General features: G+C 47.2%; 1 protein-coding gene across 1 annotated transcript in view; it reads left to right on the plus strand.

The window, feature by feature from the left end:
- Nucleotides 1-17,544, plus strand: part of LOC117887614 (dynein heavy chain 9, axonemal-like) — a 128,433-nt gene that overhangs the window by 100,064 nt on the left and 10,825 nt on the right. Inside the window, exons 21-22 of the mRNA XM_034790258.1 lie at nucleotides 3,079-3,339; nucleotides 14,363-14,788. Of these exons, the coding sequence (XP_034646149.1) occupies nucleotides 3,079-3,339; nucleotides 14,363-14,788 (687 nt within the window). The remainder of the gene's footprint in view (nucleotides 1-3,078; nucleotides 3,340-14,362; nucleotides 14,789-17,544) is intronic.

The following is a 17,544-nucleotide window of genomic DNA, read 5'->3' on the forward strand; positions in this document are numbered from 1 at the left end:
GTTTCTTTTGAGTGTAATCATAACTCTGAATTTCCTGGGTTTCTACTACTTGCCTTCATTATTGCAAAGCTTTTGCCCTTCAATTAATTCTATGTGCTTTCAGCCTTAACTCCAGTTTAAGGCAGATTTTGTCGGGAAATGTTCTCACGAGAGGTGCTGTAAATGAGTGTACAGCCGCTCCTTTTATATAAATGTTGTAAGACTTGTGTAGCGCTGGCAGGTTAATCCCTTGTTTGTCTTGTCGTAGCCGTTTAAACCGCATAAAGCTTCTATTCACACATGTATCCAGTACAGTGTTACTTATCCTGGGCAGGAGGTCATAGGCCATATCTGCAATCAGCGAAACCTCACACTTCAATTTTTCCAAATCTCAGAAGATTTAGACAACGAACAAAAAGAAGCTGCTCAGTTTGCGGCTTGAAGCGATTCCGTACCCCAGCAAGCTCAGAGTCATTTTGATTTACAATCTCCTCTTTGTGCTGGTGGAAATAGCCTTCTACAACAGAACAACAGGAGGTGAAAATGGATCAACTGCTCAGCATGGGAATACAAAGAGTGTTCTAGGAACAGCCTCCGCTTGAAGCTAACCCAAAATGCCAATAGCTGCAGCTTATGTGATTACATTGCATTAAAAATTGTGCTCCCTTTTCTGTTATGAAAATGGAATTCTTACAGTGGTACTCAAACTTTTTTACTGGTGACCCTGTTCACACAGCAAGCCTCTGAGTGTGACCCCCCCTAATAAATTTAAATTTTTTTTTTATATTTTAACACCATTATAAATGCTGGAGGCAAAGCAGGGTTTGGGGTGGAGGCTGAGAGCTTGCGACCCCCCCATGTAATAACCTTGCGACCCGCTGAAGGGTCCCAACCCCCAGTTTGAGAACCCCTGAATTATTAGCAAAAGCTAAGGTCTGACTTTTATTGTATTAAGTATTGTTACATAAGTCAAGAGGTACCCCAGGTGTTATGAACAGTCTTTCATTGGGTAGACTGCATGACAAACTGGTCTCTGAGGTCTTGGGAGTAAGTGACTGTGTATATTCATTGAAGTTGGTAATTCAGAAAGAAAATGAGTGAATATTAATTTAAATCACTAAGGCTGAAAAGTGTTTTGTGTTCTGGTCTGTAAATGTCCAAACTGAAATCGCACCTAGCATGCACTGTGGGAGTTGCAGTGCACACTGCCTCTGTCATGAAGCACACATGCACCGCAGAGACATGCTGTATTTCCCAGGAATGTGGTGGGATAAGCTACTGAAAGAGAAAGCTGATCATAAGTTGTGTTCACAGATAGATTAGGGCATCGAATTGGGTATATATTTGGTTCTGCAATGGGGGGAGCATATCTGCAAATATCTGCAAAATCACCTCATTTTCCTCCTCAAAACTTGCCCCTCCTGTGACGGTGCTTACAAAACCAGTTAGGTTGCTGGAGTGCTGAGACCATTGCCTGTCACGCTGACCGGCATTGTCTCGTGATTTTCTTGTGCTCCCTCTTCTGTCTGTCTCCACCTACCAGCTCTTATCTCTGGGCAGGTCTACACTAACCCCCCAATTCGAACTAAGGTACGCAACTTCAGCTACGTGAATAACGTAGCTGAAGTTCGAAGTACCTTAGTTCGAATTTACCTCGGTCCAGACGCGGCAGGCAGGCTCCCCCGTCGACTTCGCGTACTCCTCTCGCCGAGCTGGAGTACCGCAGTTGACGGCGAGCACTTCCGGGTTCAACTTATCTCATCCAGACAAGATGCGATAAGTCAAACCCAGAAGTTCGATTTGCTTGCTGCCGAACTACCGGGTAAGTGTAGACCTACCCTTAGACTTAGATTGTAAACTCTTTGGACGGGAGCTGTCTGTTTGTTAGGTGTTTGCACAGCTCCTAGAACAACAGGGTACTGGTCCAGAACCAGGGATCTTAGATGCTAGAATAATAATTAATAATTCCATAATACAATGTAAGTTTTCATTCACCTCCCAGGGGGATCCTGCTCAGAACAGCAACTGGACCTTATGATGTGGACACTGGTTTCCAGTTGTATATTCCATGTCCACAGGATGGTGGAAGGAGCCAGTGCTGGCGAGAGCACCCTGCTGGCTGTATCTTTCCTGGGATTGACACCACTCACATGCCAGCAGCACAGCGGGGCCAGGACTGCCCCAAGTCTGTGCCCCAGGCAGCTTGTAGTAAAGGATAAAAGATTGCCCAACAGCATTGTCCTGCTAGCACTAGGAGCTATTGTTCTGCTGAGTTTCTTGGGCCTCACTCCCTTTGCGGATGGTGCCTCCTTGTGTTTCTCTGCTCTCGCTCTCCCTTCTCAGGGAGTCAGGGCAGAGGAGGGAGCAGCGGGGAGAGCTGAGGAGGAACCTTACCTGCCTGCTCTCTCTACAGCCATGGCGGTGGTAGCCCTTGGAGAATGGGAGACCCAGGGGGCAAGGCAGCAATTTATTATTATTAATGGGAGATACCCAGTAAGAGGGAGACCCAAAACCATGGGGAGTGATGCCTCAGGGAGAGTGTCTCAATGGGGTAACCTCTCCGAGGGACCAAAAGAGGTGCCTTTACAGAACACTGTCAGGAGAACAGGCCCAATCCTCCTCTCCCCAAAGACTCCAGTGAGGGCTACTGGCCATTCTCAGACACCCCCCGGGGAGAGGGCCACAAGCACACAGCAAGAGGCAGGGGAACCAGGGCCATTTGGCTGTGTGGCGAGAGTCCGGTGACCTGTTTAGTGAAGCATCTGAACTTTAGGGTGTTCACCTAAAGCTTGGGCTCTTTGTGAGCAGGTGGGTCTGCTCATCTCTCGGCCTCAGTGGGGCAGTGACTTACCTTTACTCCTGCAAAGAGCTGCAAGGTTTCTCACACCTTCCTCTGGAGCAGCTGGTACTGACCACTGCGGGAGACGGGCTATGCGACTGGATGAGCCACGTGGCAATCCCTGCATTGCCCTTTCCCCGGCTGTGGCCCATCCACCATCCCTTTACTGCACTCTCCTGCTTATAATTCTTCTCCACATGCTTCACCTCTTCTCTTGCCTGCTGGGTTCACGCCCCTCCTGTGTGCTTCTCCCACTGTAGGTAGATGGCCTGAAGGCCAAGCTGGCAGCCCAGGAAGTAGAGCTGAAGCAGAAGAATGAAGATGCTGACAAGCTGATTCAGGTGGTTGGTGTGGAGACGGAGAAGGTGAGCACGGAGAAAGCCATCGCTGATGAGGAGGAGCAGAAGGTGGCGCTGATAACTCAGGAGGTCAAGCAGAAGCAAAAGGACTGCGAGGAAGACCTGGCTAAAGCTGAACCAGCCCTTGCCGCTGCCCAGGCGGCTCTTAACACACTCAATAAGGTATGGGACAGGCATCAGGGCACTCACAGTATCTCCTGCTGTCTGGGCAAGCACAGTTACAATTGGATTGTAGGAGACGTAGCCCCATAAGGGCCTTGCCTCTGAGGTCAGCCATCACAGCCCACCATGCAAGGGAATCACAGGCAGGTGTACACATGCTGAAGCCCAAGTTCCTTTGCTTCTGTGCTATGTGCTCCTTGTTCTGGAGCTGTTTGGTCCCTGGTGTAACTAAGAGCCATCTCCAGGCTGCTCTCAGTTACACCTGCTTATTGGCCGTGGGAAGCAGAGTATAGCTGGAGTTCTTCTGTTCTGACCACAAACCCCTCTGCGTTTGGCCCACTCCGTTTCGCTCTCCCTGCCCCACCAGGGCTGGGAGTGGAGCTGGCGCACGGCCACTCCACCAGGATCTGGTGGTACCAATTCAGATATTTCTTAGGCAGAGGGGAAATTCTAGTCTCCTCTCCCTGCTAGTGGTCCCCGCTCATCCACCCCTGCTCCCATAAGGACCTGGGTCTCTGTTGGCAGGGCAGTCTCTCCTTTCTCTTACCCATGCTGCAGGTGCTGCCAGGAATCGAGTTCTCAGAGGACTCCTTGCGCTCTGCCGTACAGTAACAAACTCCCTGAGCACCAGGGCACAAAACCACTCACTGAAATTTGGCCTAGCTGCCCCATATCTATACAGAGGGGTCGCTGGGTTAGATTTCAGTGGCAGTGCAGTCACGCAGCTGGCACGATGCACTGGACCACTCCCACAGCAGCCGTACTCCTTTAAAGTACTCGGGCCATGGTGCTAAAGCCCTGGGGAGCAGCAGGGGGACAGGGACAGTCACACACACCCCAGCATCCCCAATTGGCACCAGTGCCAGGGTCCTCTTAGGAGGGAGGGGTACTCCTCGGGGCTAATATTTCTCTCCTCTCCATGGCCCATCAGCATAATGGAGCTGAATGCAACAAAGAACTGGCCCCGTGTTTGCAGATGTGGAGTGATGTACATAATGGAGGGAGATGGGGTTAGGGCTGCATATGAATGGGCCAGGCACCAGTAGGGTTACCATATTTCCACAATCAAAAAAAAGGACACTGGGGGGGGGGGAACCCCGCCCTAGTCCCGCCCCTGCCCCATTCACTCCCTCCCACTTCCCACCCCCTGACTGCCCCCCTCAGAACCCCAACCCCCCTGCTTCTTGTCTCCTGACTGTCCCCTGCTGAGAACCCCCCACCCTAACTGCCCCTCTAGGACCCTACCTGTCCCCAACCCTTATCCACTCGCATGGGTGGCAGGGTTGTAGAAATTTTGGTGGTGCCCAGACGCCACCGTCCCCCACCTGCCTAAGGCTCTGGGACGGGGGTTGGGTGGGGGGAGGAGGTCTGGGGTGCAGGTCCTGGGCTGGGGATTAGGATGCAGAAGGGGTGCAGGGTGCAGGTTCTGGGATAGAGTTTGGGTGCTGGGTGCAGGCTCCGGGCTGGGGCAGGGGGTGGGTGTGCAGGAGGGGGTGAGGGGTGCAGGCTCTGGGATGGAGTTTGGGGGTGAGAGGTGGTGCAAAGGGAGGGGGTGCAGGCTTTGGGAGGGAGTTTGAGGGCAGGAGGGGGTGTGTGGAAGGGGGGAGGTGGTTTGGAAAGGAGTTTGGGGATAGGAGGGGATACAAGGGTGAGGGCTGTGGGTCTGAGGATGAGGGGTTCATGATGCAGGAGGGGGCTCAGGGCTGGGGCAGAGGATTAGGGNCTGAGGATGAGGGGTTCATGATGCAGGAGGGGGCTCAGGGCTGGGGCAGAGGATTAGGGTGCGGGGGGCTGAGGGCTGGGGCTGAGGGGTTTGGGGCGTTGGAGAGGCTCGGGGCTAGGGTAGAAGGGCAGGGTAAGGGCAGCCTGTCTTCCCATTAGTGGATGGGGGATGCTAGGACCCGGGGGCAGCAGACAGCAGTTGCTGCTGGCTCTGGCAGTATAAGCAGGCAAGGGAGAGGCCGGGGAGGAGGGGCACGGGGGGGACGCCCGGAGGGGGGGTGGCAGGTGGAGGCCGGGGACCCATCCAACACTCCCCCACTCCCTGACTGCCCCCTCCCCCCGGACTCCCCTTACCATTCTGGCTCCACGTGTTTGCAAAACACGCTGCCCGGTGGGTCGGTTTTTGTGTCACACAGGGCTGCAGACAGAGGGAGGGGGGAGCAGGGGAGGGCTCTGGCTGCTGGAGGCCAATGGGAGCAGCTCAATCGGCCAAGCCGCCCAATCAGCAGCCGCACTCTGCATGGACGGGAGGGAGGGAGGCGAGGGAGAAAAAACCCCGGACATTTTAACCTTGTTACCAATTCCTCCTGGATGGATATTTAGAGACGCAAAAGCCAGACATGTCCGGGGAAATACGGACAGATGGTAACCCTAGGCACCAGGGCCTGAATCTGTCAGGGGTGAGGAGGGCCAGGCATGGTCTTCTTGCTGCAGAGCTTCCAAGGGCTAACTTGTACCTGAGTCATCAGGAGTTCAGCCAGGAGGCAGTGGGCATGGTTGTCAGGAGCAGCGGGGTGCAGAAGAGTGCAGGTACTGCTGGCCAGCTGATTGTACATCAGCAGTTCAGAGGGCTGCTAGCAAAAAAAGGTCTGGCCTGGCAATTGATCGTGAGTGAGGGAGGGATGCTATAAGTTTGAGAGGCACCATCTACTGTGTACCTGGAGAATAGCAGCAGAAATCAGCCCCTAGTTACTGCCCTGTGCCACTGAGTGTTTTATACCTTTCTTGTTTATATTGTCGTAGCACCTAGGAACACGCAGCATTGTTCCTGCAGAACTCCTGCATGGGAGCTGCCATGCAAATCACTTACCATTGCGGTCAGCAGGTGGGATGGCCTCCACTTTGGCTGACACACCAGAGATTGGGGAACCAACCTCCAGAGCTAAAAGCATAAGCTGCTACAGCCTGCACCACAGCTCTCTAGCTGGGGCTGTAACAGTCTCATATCCTCCGTGGATGGTGGACAGAGGGACCTGGAACACATCCTCACCTGTGGGATGGAGCACCCTTGGGCACGGTGGTCTTGCTTTCTCCCAAGGCAAGCTGCTTTTGTCACCATTTCTGCCAATCCTTGTCTTGGTTTGCTCCATGACAACTCTCATGGATCAGGCTGCTGGCAAGAGATCAGGCCTGATCTTGTTGCAATAGCTGTAACATCTCATTTAATTGAAAAGATGTTATCAGCTCTAGCTGTTCGCTCCCAGGTTATTTCTATGCAAGAGCACAGTCAGCGCAGCAGGAGCTGTAAGACACCTGAAATACCGATTAGATGTGTTTTATAATCCATCTACTTTGATTTTTCTCCAGTTCACTTAAAACCGAACATTTTAGATGGAATTTCAAACTCTTCTTATCCTGGTAACATTTTGCACAAAATTCATAAAACAGCCTTGCCTGGGGAGTAACTGTGGCTGTCAGGAATGCTGCCCGTATTTCATTCAACACTGAGTTTAGAGTCACTCCTCTGTGTTACTTCATGTTTGAGCTCACAGACTACACAGTGCAGGAACTGTGACAGCAGGGCTATTCCGTGGCTTCTGCTTGTGTCTCCCATGCCCAGTCAGCACAATGGAGGATGTCTCCAGATAACTGCCCCGGGGCCGAAGGGATGGGAGCTGTAATTTGTAATGTTCAGGGCTGTGTGCATCAAACCCCTTTGTGATACTTGTACAATCCAAAATTCAGAGGGTGGTGGCCTCTCCACTCTCTCCAGGAAGAGTTTTCTCTCCCTTAAGCTCCTTTACAAGGTAACCAGAAAGAGCCCAACACTGAGCAGCCAGAATTGTGTAGGCGAAGCTTTGCATGGCTATTTGCTCCCCGCTCCAGCTCGCAGTGTCAAGCACGTGAGTGCTGAGGATGTGCTGTCTTAACACGCCATGCCTACTCCCTGACTGCATTGGTCCAGATGGAGAAGTTGAGACCGAGAGGTTGAGTGTCTTTCCCAAGATCACACAGCAAGTTAGCACTAAAGTCATAGGTGTGACACCCTCCACCCCCGTTAGGATAATTGTACCCTGGTCCACCAACTCAGATCATCTGTGCAGCAGGGTCTGTTGGGGCTCCTGATCCCCTTCCTCTGCCAGGAAGGGTTTGCAAGGGCAGAAAAGGGGAAATGGCCCCAAGTGTCCTGTGAGTTGGATCACTCAACGTGCAGTGAGCATTTGCTGCTTGTGTTCACTCTGCTTGCTTGTACTCTCCCTGCCCCCTCCCCCGCACTCCCAGTGCTGATCTGGACTATTAGACTGTATGCTGTTTGGAACAGGGACTGGCTGTTTACTACCCTGTACAGCCCCTGTCACAATGGGGCCCAGTTCTCAGATGGCCCCTCAGCATTACTGCAATAGACAGGATGAAGACAGGAGCTTGGAGCACACTATGTCCACGGTGCTCCCCTCGCTGCTTTTTCCCTTTCTCCTGCCCCTGTGGGTGCTTGTGGTACAGACAGATAAGGAGCTGGGCAATATATCATAGACCCAGAACTTACAAAGAACAGTTACAAAGGCCCACCCTCATCCCTCAGCAGGCATCTCCTTCATCAGGAAGGTTCCCAAGGCGGGCGGGAGGGGGATCCCAAAGTGGATTGTTTTGAGGTAAGGGGTTTCTTCCTTCCCCACTACTTGTCCCTTCCCCCTTACTGCCTGCTAGCCCCAAATGTCTAAGACTGGGGAGAGATCAGGATCTGGAATGGAGAATTGGTCACCTGCTGAATCCATTCTGGGACTGATCTCTGCCACCTCCACCCCTCCTGAGCCAAGTGCTGCAGGTCTCTTTGTCGGCCTTACTGAGTCCGGTAAAGTCATCACTGCTCAGTGCAGTGTCTGTTCATATTTAATCTGCTCCTAAGAATTTATTGTTCAACAAAGCTTTGGAAGTCGTCTTCCGGAGCCAGACGCTGCAAGGCAACGGGCACTCCTGCTAAGCACCCTCGACATCACTGGGAAGGGAGGGCACTCAGCACCTATCAGGAGGCACTCAGCATCTTGCAGGATCAAGGCTCTGGTGCATAGGTAGAAGAGAAGTGTCCAGAGTCCATTGCACAGGTCAGAATTGCCTCCATATCTGCAGAACAAGAGGCACAACCCAAATGTCTTAGTTTAGGGACACTGACAAGAAAGTCCTAATGGAACAAATTTTCCAGGTGATTGCCATTCATTAGAGCCATAGCATCATTTTTGGCATGTCTGCTTTGGTTCTTGGGCCTGGAAAAAAACAACAACACAGGGAAAATATTTACCCCTTCATCAATTTTGATTTCCTGTTGACACTGTAGAGTAACTCATTAGAGAAGGTTTGGAGTTTCTAGAGACCTGTGAGACACTGTTTCCAGTGTGCCAGAAGGCATGTCCTTCTTTCACCTGTGCTCCAAGATGCCTCTGAGAGTTTGATCTGCCTGCTGACATGAATGATCAACTCTCCTGACATGTTCATAGCAGCTAGTAATATAAATGTATTTACGTTCTACTGTTAAATGCAGCAGTAATGGATGAAGCCATAAGTAACACTGTCAAATAGAAGGCAATAAGAAATATAGATGGTCTGATAGTGAAAGGCTAATAGTAATTGTTAGGATACATTTCCTTTCCCTTTCTGGCCAGATGCCCCTGGCTCATTTTCAGTCAGCAAATAGCTACAGAAGAACTATCCCCATCTGCGCAATGCCTGTGCCTTGCTGTACACGGACAGTGCCATGCAGCACAGGGGATGAGTTCAGTAAGGCCAAGCTACAGATGAAGCCTCCCCATTAACCCCCAGCAAAGGATGTGTGACATCACCCAGCCTGTAACTGGCACCTCTTTCTGGGAAGAGCTCCACAATAGAGCCGATCCCCACAGAACAGCCCAATTATTCCAGAGGCACATTCCAGCCTCTTCTATTACTCTGAGGGAAAAGTGAGCTCAGGTGGCCAACGGGTGGGATTCCCTGTTCACTGGATGATGGGCATCAGGTGCATTACAGCATCTTCCTGGAAAGAGGCACCCGCCCCATGCTGTATGGTGTCACATGTCCTTTACTGGGAACTGGTAGGGAGACACCGTCAGTACCTTTGCATAAGCCATGAGTCCCACTCTCCTGGCAGAACAGGGAGCTCAGTAAAGTATGTGGCAGCTGGAGAAGTGGGAGAGTTAGAAACCTTTAGGGAAGGTCAGAATTGAGGATATTTGTGTAGCAACTGCCTCCATCGATTTTGGGGGCTTTCTTAGTGTGGACATGCTGTTAGAATGGAAGACCAACAAATTAAGAAAATGTATTTAGCAAGGAACCCCCCTGCATGGCTGGTGATCATGTGGCTGCCAAAAGCATCAGTGATGCGATAAGATCACCAGTGATGGACAGAAATGGACTATCCAGTCAAACCCACCTGACAGCCCTGGCTAGAGACCAATGTGGGTGGTGCTCATCAGGCAAGGAGGCTGTCCCTTTGGGATTTGCCATTATGATGATGATGACTTTCTAGGATCATGGGGAACTCACAGACAAAAATGGGAAGACAATTAAGGTGGTAACAGGCTTGTTAACCTCTACAGTGTAACAACATTACAGCCTATATTATTCCCTAGTAACTCAGGTTTCAGTTTAGCAGCCGTGTTGGTCTGTATCCACAAAAAGAACAAGAGTACTTGTGGCACCTTAGAGACTAACAAATTTATTTGAGCCTAAGCTTTCGTGGGCTACAGTCCACTTCATCGGATGCATGTAGTGGAAACTACATATATGTGTAACTCAGTGTCCGTGGCTCACTTCCCACAGCTGCGGGATGCACGTCCCCGGTGACGGGAAAGTTCTGCAGCTGAACATGATTGCATATGCTCTCACATCCTCTCATTTCTACTCCAGATGTGGAATATTTTCACTTATTTAGAGTTAAAAAACCTGAATCCTATGACAAGTATCAGAGGGGTAGCTGTGTTAGTCTGAATCTGTAAAAAGCAACAGAGAATCCTGTGGCACCTTTAAGACTAACAGAAGTATTGGGAGCATAAGCTTTCGTGGGTAAGAACCTCACTTCTTCAGATGCAAGTAATGGAAATCTCCAGAGGCAGGTATAAATCAGTATGGAGATAACGAGGTTAGTTCAATCAGGGAGGGTGAGGTGCTCTGCTAGCAGTTGAGGTGTGAACACCAAGGGAGGAGAAACTGCTTCTGTAGTTGGATAGCCATTCTGAAGAAGTGAGGTTCTTACCTATGAAAGCTTATGCTCCCAATACTTCTGTTAGTCTTAAAGGTGCCCACAGGATTCTCTGTTGAATCCTATGTGTTTGTGGTCTCGAAACTGATGTCTTTGTTCTTAACAAGCGAATAAACTAAAGCATTTGACTTCAGAAGGACTTTGCTAAAAAAGGGATCATTCAACTCTCGTGAATGTGGAAGTGTTGTTAGGAGGGTTTCTTCCAGGGATCAAACTGACTGGGCAGGGAGTTGGGGGGATAAATTCCATTTGAAATATGATCTATGGGCTGGGGTATAAGTGTAGATCTATATACACTCCTCAGTCCGCAGAGCATCTCTCATTGTTGCCAGAGGTTGTTTCTCCCAAAGATCAAAGACAGCATATGGTCTTTATCTATGTATGCTAGGGTGTTTTACTACTGCTTATGACCACTGTATCTGAATTGTGTCCAGGTAAACTAAATTGGCTTTAGCAAAGTCCCTAGCAGAATTATGCCATCATTAATTCATAAAGAGAGTTTTAACCAGATGATACCAACGTGAATATAATAATAATAATGAATAATTAATAAATAATAAATAATGATTAATTGTATTTTGTAGTATCATTCACTATTTGACAAGTACTTCCCAAATACATAACATTGTATATAACAATTATACATTTTACCCTTGAGTTTATAAATCATGCTCATCGACCTGAATATAGTCCATAAATGTCTTCCATATATTATCAAATAAGAATTCTGTATGTCTGTGTATTCCCCTCTCATAGGGTGCCACTTAAGTCAAGCTAGATTTCCCTTCCTGTTCTGTTATCGAAGAATTATCATTCCAGAGCTTAAAATAATCCCCTTTGTTGTCATTGAACTAATTTCTAACCATGCTGTTTTCTTCAAGGGACCGACCAGCTCTGAGAGCATTAAGTGTACATGCTATCAAAAGGATTTAACTCTTTCTGTAATTTTAGTATTTTAAGCTTTTCTTTTGGTCCCTGTTAAGTGATGAGATGAATTTACAACAATTGATTCGTGCCCGGTCATATATAGGCACTAAGCAAGGTGGTTTCCCTTGTCCCTGCTGCTTTTTTGCACTTGCACTTTTGCCATTGGCAGTGTCTATTACAAACAGATAGATTTTTAAGGTATTGAGTTGATGGGTGGTTCTGGGGGCAAAACCCACATTATTGTGGATTATACAGGCAGTGTTTTACTATTAGCGAATGATCCTTCTAGACAAAGACAGCCTGGGTACCAGCTACTCTCTGCCAGCAAGGTCCTCCACTGACAGAGGCTGCCCCAACGGTGCCTGTGAGGGTGCTCAGTGAGACCTCCTCCATATAGAGGAGGTCTATTCCCATCTCTCCGAAGAACGTGGAGGTTTTTGCAGTAGTGTCTGTTTATAACTAAATCACTCCAAGCCAGACATGTCATAGAGTCTGAAGCTCAGCAGTGGCCTGTCTCTATATGGAGGAGGTCTCACTGAGCACCCTCACAGGCACCGTTGGGGCAGCCTCTGTCAGTGGAGGACCTTGCTGGCAGAGAGTAGCTGGTACCCAGGCTGTCTTTGTCTAGAAGGAAATGGCATTCATGCCCTTCGCCAAGGGGCTACACCCATGCATACAGCAAACACCCAGCTGTCGTCACATCCTACCATGGTCTTACGTGTAATCTCATAATGGCCGATTGCAGCAATGACGGGCTGCTGAAAGGACAGTGTTGGTCTTATTGCAGCCTATGCAGTAACTACCCCCTGCTTCTAGACTGCCGCAAGCGCCAACAAAATGGTGATTTCAGAACATGGGTGGCCAAAGTGCCATCCATGCACTAAATGTCACCTGGGGGCTTGTGCCGTGCAGACCATAGCAGCAGCCACTGTGAGTCTATGAGCCACCTTTAGTTCTGGGAATGGCCTGTAGGTCCCACCATACAATCCCATCTTGATTTGAGTAGAGAAGCACATGGATCAAAATGGAGTGTACATGCTGGGAGCTGCAGTCTGTGCAGACTGTCTGCTCCATTGTGTACAAATTTGTGGGGATCCTGGCTGGTAGCTAACATTTGGGCCCCTCCGGTGCATAGGAAAATGGTACATCTGGAAATCGGCATATTCAGGGTCTCAGTGTAAAAATAGGTACAGCTCTAGCTGGAGCAGCCTTGCTAGAGGGGTTTTCCTCCTTCACTGATTCATGGCTGTTGGGAGTGCAGAAAACAACTGTATCTAATTCTCGTCAACCCCCCAGCATGGCTCTCTCCTGCTGCTGTGCCTGTCATACTGTTGCAAATGACAGAATGCAGCTGTGGGTGCCAATTTAGGAGCTGGTTTGTTGAATCTGAGCGAAGTGCTTCTCAATGGGAAGCCCATCTCTCAGCCTCTTTGTATCTCCCACATGTGCCTCTGTCTCCAGTTCACACACAAAGTGAATTTTCTCCACGGCTTTTAGATGTCTTTGCAGTTGGAGTGTATAAACCAAGCAAATGTACAAATGTACAAATAAGCTATCAGAGCAGGCAACTCTGCTGTAGAGCACAGCTCATTCTGTCAGGGATTCCATGTTTGGGGGGTGTCAGCACAAAGCCTGTGTTTTCTCTCTGCTAGATATGACAGATCCTTGGCAGAATAGCTAATTACGCCTAACTCCAGGCCCTGCTGAGTACGTGCCTCCCCCATGGTGTCTATACTGTGACAAGCAGCAACTCTGTACAGAATGATCCCTTGTACACCAGCAGCACAGAGTGGTTGTGCAGTGATCGTTTCAGACTCAAACTTTCAATGCCATCAAATGCATGTGGGCTCCCAGTTCCTGTCAGAATTAGGCGACTTTGGAAATCTTATTGTCAGTTTTTCTCTGTATATGAATGGATCGGATCTTTCAGATCAAGGAGAACCAACATCACCCCCGCCCCCCCAGTGCTCTTACAAAACCAGGACCTTTTCTGAGCTGCAAACGAGCTGAGTTGAGCATTTTTTTTAGTTATGGTGCCCCTCCCCCCTTACAATTTACAGTATTCTAACTCCAAGCATTCAAAAATGATGAGTCAGGAGCCTACCATTCATAATTATTCATAATAATTAGTTAATAATCAAGTAATAATTTTTAAATAATATTTTTGGATTCTTACTATTTGCCTTCTGCTTTCTGAGCTGTTAGGTCACACTTTCTTCACATTCCCAAGCTTTCCTCTGCACCCAAAATGGCTACAAGCTAACCTTAAAAAAAGGGAGCTGAAGTCTGGCAGGGCAGCTCAGCCCATAGAGGAGAGTGGGGAAAGGAGGTACCCGGAAATACAACTTTGATGAGGTACCACAGTGCCACTTCCAAATCGAAACATTTTTCAACCTAGGGACTGCAATTTCCCTATTTTTTTCTATTTCTGACTAGGAATTGATATTAGCAAGATAAACAGAATTCAACAGTGTTAATATAACACTGAAAGAAAGTTAGTGAGTTTCAGTCGGCTAGCAGCCCCATTGATCTGCATTCTGAACTAAAAGTTGTTTTTGAAGCCCATCTCTATATGAAGATACTTGGCTAATTTCATGAAGCTTTTTGTTGTCATTTGCATACTGGATGAATCTGCAATAATTGTGCATTTTTAATGGCCTGAGAATTGGTTGAAATGCTGAAGGGACACGACTGATGCACAGACAACAAACCAGTGGAGGCTGTGGTGCCACTAGGGGGTTTCATTGCTTTACATTGGATGAGTCATAATATTTAAAATTCAGAGTGCTGCTTCAGGCTTCAAAGCTACTCCCTCAGATTGATAACTCGGGAGCCTGACTCCATTAGTGGCTAAGTAAAAAGAAAACCCATTCATTTTCATCTAACAACCTTGTTTTCCCTTTTCAGAACAATCTGACAGAACTGAAGTCATTTGGATCGCCGCCTTCTGCTGTCAGCAATGTCACTGCCGCTGTGATGGTGCTCATGGCTCCAGGTGGAAAGGTTCCCAAGGACAGAAGCTGGAAAGCAGCTAAGGTTTCCATGGCCAGAGTAGATGGTTTCCTGGACTCCTTAATCCACTTTGACAAGGAGAATATCCACGAGAACTGTCTCAAAGCTATTCAGCCATACTTACAGGATCCAGAATTTAACCCCGAGTTTGTGACCTCCAAGTCCTATGCAGCTGCTGGTCTCTGTTCTTGGGTCATAAATATTGTGAGGTTCTACGAGGTGTACTGTGATGTGGAGCCCAAGCGGCAGGCTCTGAACAAAGCCAATGCAGAACTGGCTGCTGCTCAGGAGAAGCTGGCTAACATCAAAGCCAAAATTGCTGTAAGTTTAAGACATGTGACACATGCATGCACTTCACTGGGAGCTGCTCAATGGGAAACCCTTAGCATCTGGAAGGGCTTTTTTATGGTACCATGTATTTTTGAAAGTGTGGATTCAAGGATTGGGCAGATTGTTGTCCTTTATCTGGTCCTGCTAGACTTTTGGAGACTTCCCTGCTTTCTAGAAGAGTGCGCTTAGCTTTGTTTCAAATTTGCTTCTTTCTTAATAGAAAGACTCAGTATTCACCTCTCATTATTCCCACCTAAACTGTTAGAATTATTATCAAGCATGAGTTTGGGATGCCCTTTTATCACACACCAGACCACATATGTTCTATATGTACCATATATGTTACAGAAAACAAAAACTGGAGAAAGTTTTAGAGAGTTTTTTAAAAAAATGTACTAGGACTGTTTTTCTTCTCTTGTCTCCAACACGCCTTCTGCGCACTTGTGAAATTTTGCAGGAAGTCAGCTCCACTTTAGTAAGACTCAAAAGAACTGTCAAAGCAGGGCTTCTAACTGGCATATCTTATACTGCACCTCCATTTAAACTTTTGTCACTCATTAAAAATCCAGGAAAATCCCTGAGCAAAAAAATTTGTTAAGAGAGATGGTTAAAAATATGTTTCAATAGAGAGCAGCTCCCACCCCACTTCTTCCTCAGAATTATCCTTCCATTCCAAAAATTCCATACACTTTAAAATTCGTTATAATTGAAAAGTCTGGAAGTGGGCCTAGAAGGCAAAGTATACAGCCAGTTCCCTGACAGCTATAACCCTGCATCACTCATTATCACGCCATCCAGCCTACACCATACAACACAAATCTGCAAATTTCAAAAGAACATATTCCTGGGCAATTATGGAATCCTGTTTCTTGTTCAAAAGATGTATCTTCAATATGCTATAATACTACACCATAATTCATTACAATAAAGCTGTGTGCGCTAGTTGCTACATCCAATAGTTAATTGAGATAAAAATACAAACTTGCAAGGTGTACCAACCCACAGTCCCTTGTAATGGAGACACCTCATAACACCAAACAGAAAAATAATTCTAGTTTAATTAATAAAAATATTTTTGTTTCATCAAAACATCACACTGTTAGAAAACATAATACTCTAACATTACTTAATGCATCCAGGGGATTAGTACTTTTGAAATCCTTGCTACCCATTCAGTTCAAAGTATATACAATCTAGAGCCATCTCCAATAATTCCACTGCCTGCAGCTCAAAACAAGAAGCACCCTTAAGACTGAATAGGTACTACTAAGTGATGAAGGATTATATGGCACTGGAGAACTGTTTGGATCCCTTCACTGTTATTTTAATTACACTTTTTCATGTCTGAGTTTTTTTAAAGATATAAGATTTTTGCAGAGAAAGTGCAGCTGTGTTGGGGTATTAGTAATACTCCATTGAAACATGCTTTCAACTTTAACTTTTTTAATTACTTTTTATTTGCATATGTACAGTGCTGCGCTATTAAATGTGTAGTATAGTAGTATATACATATACAATCGTGTTGATATGTGAATGTTGATATTTTACTAGACTTTCAACTGGCATAAATTGGCGTAGCTCCATAGATTTAAGTAGAATTATGCCTGCTGAGAATCTGGCCTCAAAACTGTAACACAGGGCTAACATTTTCAAGTGTAGCTGCCTAGTGGTATAGTACTTAAATCCATATTTTGGTCGTAAATGAAAGTGACTTGATTTTGAAAAGTGCAGAGCACATGTATCTCCCATGTGCTGCAGTGCTCAGAAGTTCTGGAAAAAAAAATGATGCATATTCACACACATACATACACACACACACACACGTATATGTATGTGTGTGTGTATATATATATATGTGTGATTATAAAACATTTAATAGTGTAGCATATATGTGTGTGTATTTATACAGAGATATACACACATAAATATGAAAATCTTATATATATATATACTCTAACAATATTTTAGTTATATGACTTAGGCTTGGTCTACACTAAACCCCCAAATCGAACTAAGGTACGCAACTTCAGCTACGTGAATAATGTAGCTGAAGTTCGAAGTACCTTAGTTCGAACTTACCTCGGTCCACACGCGGCAGGCAGACTCCCCCGTCGACTCCGCGGTACACCTCTCGTCTAGCTGGAGTACCACAGTCGACGGCGAGCACTTTGATTGCCAGCCGCCGAATTAGCGGCTGGGTGTAGACATACCCTTAATGCCAAGCTGGTTTGAAAGAGACTGTATTTTATATTGGGCACTGGCAACTGAGAGCATAGTTACAGAGGCCACTACAATAATCCCTATTCCATGTTTATTTCTAGTGCATTGTTCAAACAGTGTTAAAATGATTTAAAGGCATTTAGCCTTAAGATGTTTGTGCTGCTGCAGATAAAATCAATTATTAACTCTGGTTCTCTTATCTCAGAAGTGAAATGTTTCAAGAACTTTGGGAACAGTTAGAGTTTGTCTTAGAGCAAAATGTGACCAAATCTGTCCATGGGATGAGTCCTCCTCAGCTAGCAGCATGGCTGCAATGAGGCCCTTCAGGCTTTGGTTCCCTCTGTTCTTTTTCCAAAATGTTGGCTCTCCTTGGATGTGGCCCAAGTGTAGAAACAGCCCAGCTGGACCTGAGTGTGTATTAGCCCCATTCTCCAGTACCGCGGGGAGGGTTGGCACCCTACTCTGGAATGGAAAGTCCTCAGGCACTCACAGGAAGGACCTCCCTTGGTAGGAGAAGGGTAATTGTA

Source organism: Trachemys scripta, chromosome 14 (genome assembly GCF_013100865.1).
Source record: "Trachemys scripta elegans isolate TJP31775 chromosome 14, CAS_Tse_1.0, whole genome shotgun sequence".
NCBI lineage: Eukaryota > Metazoa > Chordata > Testudines > Emydidae > Trachemys > Trachemys scripta.